Source organism: Ostrea edulis, chromosome 9 (genome assembly GCF_947568905.1).
Source record: "Ostrea edulis chromosome 9, xbOstEdul1.1, whole genome shotgun sequence".
NCBI classification, from domain to species: domain Eukaryota; kingdom Metazoa; phylum Mollusca; class Bivalvia; order Ostreida; family Ostreidae; genus Ostrea; species Ostrea edulis.
This window is the reverse complement of record NC_079172.1, coordinates 65,946,984-65,956,081: the sequence shown is the minus strand read 5'-3', so window position 1 is coordinate 65,956,081 and position 9,098 is coordinate 65,946,984. Positions and strand designations below refer to the sequence as shown.

Sequence of the window (9,098 nt, the reverse complement as noted above, 5' to 3'; positions counted from 1 at the left end):
GTTAAAAGTTAATCGCTAACCTTGCAAGCATGTCACATTTGACAAAATTGTTATCTGCATCAATTCATGTACTTTGAATGAACCAAATTTAACCGGAAATATCATTTAAACACATATGCAAATAAAATTTCCTGTTTGTGAAGGTAGATCAATACCAATAAAATGTTCGGAAACATTTTATTTTTAAAAAGTGCCTATGATTATTGGTTTGGTACATTTTCACAAGTCAAGGGTTATTGATTTATATACTTATAGTGAGAGGTAACGAATGGATAACCCTTGATTTGTGAAGATGGTCTTGGGAATGTGAATTTTTATGTTTTTATAATTTGGTGTTGCTGTTGAATGGCTCAGTTGTAACGTCAGATAATCAGACAGAGAATCCTGAAGTCTGCACAAAGCATGTAAACATTTTATTGCATGATACTCCCCTTGAAGTTTTTATATTTTCCAATGTTAAGATCTCCAATCATTGTTATATGAAAACTTTCTCCCAAACAGTAAAAGTTAACCTCTACAATGTTGTAAAAGTTACAACGGACGTGGTGATTCATGTGAGGTTAATTATCAAACTTTTTTCTGAGAACTTTGAACTTTCTGGACTATTTTCAACTATGGTAATAAATATGTAATGAGTAAAATCTTCTGACAGAATGCTCGTCAGGCACCTTTGGCATAGATTGTAATGAGGACTGTCTTGACGGGTTCTATGGACGTTTATAATTGTTATTTGTGTGACAAGGTCTCTGGATGTCAGGTGATTGGTAAGAAAAATGTTTGTGCATAAGTTTAAGTTTTATTCCTCGAATGGCTCAAGTTATTTATTATATAAATGTGTTTACATTAGCAATAAATAATTACGAGAGATATTTCAAAAAGATACTTAAATAAATAAATGTTTATTCAGTATATGCATACATAAGCTCTGTACCCAAGGATGATTTCTACCAAGTTTGAAATTGGCACAGTGCTTCTGCAGAAGTTAGAAATGTGAAAAGTTTATGTACAGACGGACGGGCGCCTGACAACCTGTGATCGGAAAAGCTCACCTGATCTGAAAGCTCAAATCATATGAGGTAAAACACTACTCTTAAGTTGAATATTTTGTGAAAAATGTACGTGAAATACCAAAGGCATTGAACATTTAAAAGTACAGGAAAAGGGGCGGGGGTGGGGTGTGAAAGTCCTTTATCCACAAGCACCTGTGTTCTCAAAGCAAGGGGTGTCCATGGCGTAGTGGTTAGAGCATCACGCTCAAAATCACATGGCCTTTCACTTCTGCTCGGTGCGGATTCGAAGTTTCCCAGTTCACCTGCGGAAGCTCGGTAGTCTTTTCCCAGGCTCATTGTATCTGGATTCTCTTCTTCCAAGAAAAACTGGGAGCATCCATATAACTGAAAAATTGTTGAGTGTGGCGGAAAACATCAATCAGTCAATCAATCAATCTCAAACCAAAATTAAGGGTTGTACATAATATGATTCGAGCACTTCTCTAAGGCAGGACAAGCTATAAAATTTATTTGTTTAATTTGCTTTCTTCCGTTGCTTTGAGTTCTTTGAATTCCGCAAGTTTAAAAAACATGAATTAGTTAATACATGTACATGAAAGGTGAAAATAACGAACATTGATCAATTTCATAACTCCTATAAGCAATACAAAATAGAGAGTTGGGCAAACAAGGACCCCTGGTTATACCACAGGTGGGATGAGGTTCCTAGGAGGAGTAAACATCCCTTGTCGACCGGTAACACCCGCCGTGAACCTATATCTTGATCAGGTAAACGGAGTTATCGTAGTCAAAATCAGTGTGCCAAGAACAACCTAACAGTCGGTATGAAACATGTATCTTCAACTTCATAGCTTATTATCACAGATTGACTGAGTTCTTGTCAATATATATATAAATGACAAACTTCACAACACTTTACAATATACAGTTTTTCTCCACTTTTACATATTGCATTTTGTTTACTACAGTTAATTAAATTAATGAAATTAATGTTGGTTTCTGCTTCCACATCATATGTTCTTGTTCCCAAACTTTGGCGTGCAGAGGTGTAACTAGCGAATGGCAATGTTTCCTATATTTGATCTACTTGTACACTGGACATCAGAAGTGAAGTGAAGACAATCTGGTTTATTGAGAAATTATTAAGTGAAGTTTTCAATATACAAAACACTGGGTGCCAACTATATCTCTGTGTACGCTTTGCCTGCTACGCCCAAACCAACTCGCAACTGGTATTTCAAGTGAATATATACACAGGTATCTAAATGTAGACCTGGTGAACATCATTAACTTTACCTGTATGGAAGCAAGTTAGGAATAAAATTATATACATTTAATTCTTTTGTACAAGGTTAAAACTAGGGAAAGTAGTTTGGACATAAAATGTGACACTTAAAGAACTTTAAATAAGACAACTCATTCCAGTTCTGTATCTGTTACTTTTATACTGTTTTGCGAAAAGTTTATCGTTAACCTTGCAAGCGTGTCACATTTGAAACTATTGTGTTCTGAATCAATTTATGCATATTGGAACGAAATTTGTCTTAATTACTGATAACTGTTCAATCACATGTTTATTTTAAAAGAAATGAATTTCATGTTTGTATAGACAGGGAATAAATGTGACGCTTCACTCTCGGATACTTCATGAACAGCATCAGTTCGAACAAGACAAATACTAACCCCTGGATATACCAGTGGTGGGATTAGGTGCCTAGGAGGAGTACGCATCCCCTGTCGACCGGTCACACCCGCCGTAAATCTATCTTTATCAAGTATAAATGTTATGAATTATTACACACTTTCGTATGATGATTATGGTGCATATTTCGTAGTAATTAAAAATGAAATTTCTACAAAACAAATATATATTCCTCAATATTTTTAATTGTCACTTCAAATAGGAAGGAAGTTGTACCGGATATTTCATTTCAGCACATATCCAAATCAACGTTCCTGTTTGGGAAGGTAAATCAGTACTATTAGAATGTTAGGGAACGTTTCCATATTCAGAATAAGCTATGATACTGGTTTTGGTAATGTAATGTTATGATGTGCATAATAATCCGCTTTTATTTGGTGGTGCTGTTGAATAGTTTATTTGTGATATCACTTGCTCAGATATATAATCCTGGGGTCTGTTCAAAGTATGTAAACATTTTATTGTATGATTGATGATTTTTATACATTCTGATTTTAAATTCTCCATTCATTGCTTTAGAAAACTGTTCCTCCAAACAGTGAAGACGAACCTCTACAATGTTGTCAAAATTACAAAAGACGTGGTAATTCATGCGAAGGTAATTATCAAAATAATATCTGAGAATTCTAAACTGATTGGACTGTTTTCAAATATATAAATATGTATTATCAATCTGATCTTTGATCCGTTCCGTTTTTGTAATGTCGCTACAGAAACATTACAATAACGGAGCGGATCAAAGATCTGATTTTCATCACAGATTAATATATTATATAAGTAATATCTTCTGACAGAATGCTTGCCAGGCACGTTTGGTATAGATTGTGAGAAGGACTGTCCTGAAGGGTTCTATGGACGTTTGTGTGCAGAAGTCTGTAATTGTTCTTCGTGTGACAAGGTCTCTGGGTGTCAGCCGAATTCAACTCAGACTGGTAAGAAAAATATTTCTGAGTAGTTTTCAGTGTTATTTCTCTCGATTCGCACACGTTCGAGTTTGACTTTGAGAATTTCATAATTCTAACCAATAAGCTTTAGAAATCCACATTTATCTGAAACCAAGATTATATAATGTCCCATGTTGGTTGGGCCCACCCGCTTGCAGCCCTCTCAATCTTTGATAGATTTTAATTGATCATATAAACTACCTATATTTGATATAGTTACCTATGTCAGAGAATTTAAACTCGTGTATTTCACATGCTAAGGATATCGATCCGATTACAGAAACAACAAAACAAGAAAATTCCTATAATAGGGGCGTGATTATTGCTTCATCTCTGACAGGAAGTCTGACTTTCATAATAATAGTTATCGTCATCTACCGCAAACAGAGGTAAATATATATACTTCATGTGGCATTGGATGAAAACTTCTGAATCATTTGATAAAATACGTTAATTTTGCGGTTTCTGAAAACAAGATTATTTTTTGTTTACGGAAATATCAATGATTCCTATAATTTTTGATAGCTTGTAAAATATCATGAAGACTATCTTGTGATGCTAAGCCTGTTCACCGAAGAATTCACAAGTATTTCTATATTGTTTCAAACGCCCTTCATCAAATTCTTTTAAAGATGCTTCCTTTCTCTTTCGAATTTTCAGGGTATTTTCTTATCATTAAGATTAATGATAGTCTTTACTTATATTACAGCAGAAACAGAATCTTGATAAGTCCAGACTCATCCATTCGAAAAGGTGATACTAATATTCCGTATCAAAGATTTTTAAAGAAGATATATACATATATAGATATATACATATATAGATATGGGTCCCTACAGCCCAGTAGCTTAGTACTTCGTTACTAGCTTGAAAATACGGATGTATATATAATTCCTGTTACAAAATTTAGAAATTCATTTCAAAATTAAGGATTATCTCCCTCGTGCATAGCTCTTATCCTTGGACGAATTTGGCTCCACTTTTTTGGCACGCTGTTTTTGGCTATATTTAGCTCCAAAACCTCATAGTTATTTTGGATTTCAAACATTTCGGTTGAGCATCACTGAAGAGACATTATTTGTCGAAATGCGCATCTGGTGCATCAAAATTAGTACCGTATACGTTTTACATACAATAGAATGAAGTTTCTGTTTTTCTAGAAAATTCATTAAACTATACATTCAGGTGGTGTACTAGTCAAAACGACACCATTGGGTGGATTTCCTCAACTCCATTGATGCAGCTGGTGGTGGTGGTCCAGCATTAACATTTCAAGGCGGGAATTTTGAACTGTTAGATCCTCAGATGTGTTGGCAGCAAAACAATTTTGCTGATAATTCAATGAATTCAAAAGATAATAGCCATGCTAAGCTGTCGACTCTAGACGGTGTGTACAATCATCTCAACATGGATGTGGACGATTACAACATATTAAGCCTGACAATCAACAACAGTCATGTAATGAAGCTCTTTTGGATTTTGTGTAGGCAATAGAGAAAATGATAAATCGTAGAATAAATAAAAATAAAAATTTATTTATCAATAAGATAAGAAATATAGAGATGTTTGAAAAGCAAAGAAATCACATTTTCACATTCACACACCCATACTCTCTCACCGAGAAAGAAATATAAATTGGTATAATAAACCTGGCAATATTGACAATCAATATAACGTATAACTGTCAAGACAATTCAATAGTTAATACAACAAGTATGTCATTCCAGGCTGAAAACATAACTGGTAATAAATCTATTACATAATGGTTCGAATAATCGCTAATTCCGCTAACTACAGAAAAGGTTAAACAGTAGTAAATTACGTTTTGTACAAATTTCAAATTCCTTTTTGATAAAATGTTAATTTACTGAAACACAATATGAAAGTTTGGCTACTCAGCACAATTCAATATAACGCCAAATCACACTTGGCACCACCAGGCCTCCATACAGCGCGAACAACCCCTCCGCTTCCAGTCCCGGATTCACAGGTCTCTCACTGAACAACAATACTGGGTATAACGCCGACTTCGAACCAATGGCAACACTAGGCCCACAAACTAATTGCCGAGTCCACCACGTAGAATACCCATATACGTACAGCACTGTCTCACGTGTTCCGATTCCCACGCCGAACACCTACTGAAACGCTTAGAGTACTGCCTGATATGGCCGAGATAGCTTCTTAAATCCCCTCTGCACTGAAATAGCAATTACTTAACCTAAAACCTATACACAAAGTGACTTGGGTAACAACAAAATAGAAAACACAATACACGAGAAAATTAACCCGAAATCTTGCAAATATTTTCACACAAAAATAGCTTACCGGCTGGAGAAGACCTATGCCCACACAGTAAAATGTTTGTCTCTCTGGCTACCCATTACCCAGACTAACTTCTGGTATTCGCCAAGAAAAGACCCCTGCTGGACAGCATGAAAACGTGGCCGAACGCTTGACAAACAGCCGCTACTCTGACTGACCAAACCGGTATGCTAAAAATAGCCTTATCGACCAACACTCCCACTATGGAAACACCTTACAAGCATAAACAACTATTTACAGACAACACCACAAAAACTAACTAAAATGAAAATTAACTTCATCACAAGTCAGGAAATAGTAAAGAATTGGGGTGTTCATTGAGAAACAAAGAGAATGGATGTTTATTGTCAGAAAAGGAGTGCAGCAGCACTCTAAACAAAACTTCACAACGAGAAGATATACCTGAAACCCACAGTGTCCCAGAACCAGAAAATTGTAAAATCAGTATGACGAAGAAAGATGGATTTTCATTAGTAAAGGGGAAGAATGATGCAATGCACTTGGAAGAATTGTCAAAAAAAAACTAAATAGCTTTAAACCGAAAGCTCAAGATATTGAATTCAGTTATTCAATTTAGTGTAAAGTCGCATTGATGCGTGAAGAACCTCATACAAAGAGACAAATACTGATAGATGGTCGTTATAACGATAAAGTTCGTCAACACCACCTATCGTTGAGTCAAGTGCTGTCTGACATGCTTCATACCGATAGTTAGGCCGTTCTTGGCACACTGATTTTGACTACGGATAACTCCGTTTACCTGTTGAGGATATGGGGCTCACGGCGGGTGTCACCGATTGCCAGGGGATGCTTCCTCCTCGTAGGCACCTTATTCCACCTATGGTGTGTCCAGGAGTCCGTGTTTGCCCAACTATTTATTTTGTATTGCTTAAATGACTTATAAGATTGATCACTGGTCGTTATCTTCACATTTCATTCGGGAGAACCTCATACAGAGAATCACTGAGATGAAGTCTTTTTGTTTCCTTCCACAGAGGCTGACGGCATCAATAGATAGATATTAAAAGATTCCACTTTGTTTTACAAACTTTATAACATAGAATTTTGAATTGGTACTAACAGGATTACACCTTATAAAATGATAAAATCTATATAGAGTTATCCCATCAAACATTGTTTTCGTATGTATACACTAAAACACACGTAAATGAGTGGATTTCTGGGTTATGAGTTTGTGTATATACTAAATAGTTAGACATTCAAAACACACGTAAATGAGTGGATTTCTGGGTTATGAGTTCGTGTATATACTAAATAGTTAGACATTCAAAACACACGTAAATGAGTGGATTTCTGGGTTATGAGTTCGTGTATATACTAAATAGTTAAACATTCCTCTGTATATTTCCCAATAATCTAAATCTACATCATGAGCTTTTTGTTTCATTTCTTTTATTCCACAACAAAACCAAGAATATTATAGTTCCCGACCGTTACTCCAAACAAACGGAAAACAAAATTGCAGATTAAAGGTCCTATTACACTGCCAACCCTGAGGTACCCGGATTTAATGATGATATTGACACTGTGACTTGCACAGTGCAAATAGCTAATGTTGTATCAGTCCAGAGTTTTATTTTTACCGATCGTTTTTTATCAGTGGTCAAATCGTTCGCATCATGACATTGGCCGTGTCCAACTCAAAACGTAAAGAAGGGCAATGATTGATTACTTTTATTCACGAAAGGTAACTTTAGAAGTGGGAGTCGTGGTTCTTTCTGATGAAACCTTGCAAACCGAGGTGCCGTGTTCTGGTAGGCGTTGACACAAGGAAACCACCAACTCTTAGCACCCTGAGCGCCACGCACATGTCTAAAATTAAGGCACTTCATTTGCAGCTGGTGACACCTCAATACGAGTGGAAAAACTTCAAAGGGACATAAAAACCGATTCAAATCATTCGGGGTGTTTTAATCATTTTGCAAATAACATGAAACAAGTTTGCAGATATATTCTCACAACACCCTTGCGTTAATCAATATATTTTTTTTAATTTTCATACTTCATATTCTGACGTTTCATTAATACAATTGTTGATTTTTTACATCGCTTATCTAGAGCATAACAGGAAACAAATTTGTTCGTTAATAATAATATTTGGTACAGTCACGAACATTGGACTTTTTAGATGAAATTACATAAATTACATAAAATACATATGATAAATGAAATGATTCTTCGAATCATTCAAACACTCATTATGACATCTCATAAACACTACAAATATCTACTCAATCATTGGAATCTTCGGAAGTGTAATTGATCTCCATCTGTTGAACGTTTTAGCTGGTATTACTTAAGGATTCACATTGTACAATGAAGATCCCGTAGGAATCCCGGTTCGAATAGGTCCAGAGTACCTTGCCAGCCGTAAGAGGCGATGGAATGGGGTGTTTCTTCGAATGAGATCACAAAAAGAGACTTCATGGAATATAAATACAGGTTAGCTAATAAAGGAGCTTGATTCGTGTCCATGGGTATTCAAACAGACCGTTGGAAGACCTGATTACCATTCAAGTATGTTAGATGGATATTCATTGGTTGGTTTGTTGCATATTGTTTAATGTCCTACTCGCGAATTTAAAGACTTTGCGCAGGGAGCGATCTTTATCAAGCCATACCTCCTGTGACAGGGGGCCTCGATTTTTGCGGTCTCATCCGAAGGAACACCCTGTTTAGAATTAAAACAAGAAATGGATATTAAGGACCTACTGTAACTCGGATCCCCACGGTATCGTTGCATTATGTGATTGTTACTAAACTTTAATGCTTAATTAATGAGAGTTTAAATATTTAATAGCACATTAGATAATTCGAGTTTAATAAAGATTTCACGTAACAGTATCTAATGAATCCATTTATGTATGCCACATTAAGGATTTAAAAACTCATAAGGGTTAATGTCACATTAAACTTTCATACAGTCGGGTTCACGTCATAAACTGTATATATTGTAGGTCGAGAATATATTTTTTAACCAAAAAGAAAGCCTATGTTGATTTTGCTACATTTACGCATAGAGTTTTGTGAAACAGAAACGCGAGAGACAAATTCACAGCATCCATTAGAAACTGCAGTGGAAAAGACAAAAGCTAT

The 9,098-nt window shown here is 35.6% G+C and overlaps 1 protein-coding gene and 1 long non-coding RNA gene across 6 annotated transcripts; one reads left to right on the top strand and one right to left on the bottom strand.

Annotated features, from left to right (window-relative positions):
- The first annotated feature begins 268 nt into the window (after window positions 1-268).
- On the top strand, window positions 269-5,202 carry LOC130046557 (multiple epidermal growth factor-like domains protein 10). Of its 5 annotated transcripts, XM_056150355.1 has the most exons (8): window positions 269-559; window positions 653-764; window positions 969-3,157; window positions 3,252-3,310; window positions 3,507-3,644; window positions 3,937-4,045; window positions 4,366-4,409; window positions 4,842-5,202. In XM_056150355.1, exons 3-8 carry the CDS (start codon window positions 3,060-3,062, stop codon window positions 4,892-4,894), a joined length of 501 nt encoding a protein of 166 aa, XP_056006330.1. In that variant the 5' UTR covers window positions 269-559; window positions 653-764; window positions 969-3,059; the 3' UTR covers window positions 4,895-5,202. The 5 variants fall into 5 exon arrangements, 1 of the variants encoding a protein (XP_056006330.1); XR_008798816.1 differs by having other exon boundaries at window positions 270-2,785; window positions 2,915-2,978; window positions 3,232-3,310; XR_008798814.1 differs by having other exon boundaries at window positions 308-2,785; window positions 2,915-2,978.
- LOC130050385 (uncharacterized) lies at window positions 5,171-6,251 on the bottom strand. Its single transcript, XR_008798822.1, has 2 exons — window positions 5,985-6,251; window positions 5,171-5,856 (listed from the first exon to the last, which is right to left on the bottom strand). It is a non-coding gene; the product is annotated as an uncharacterized LOC130050385 (long non-coding RNA).
- Window positions 6,252-9,098: the final 2,847 nt, after the last annotated feature.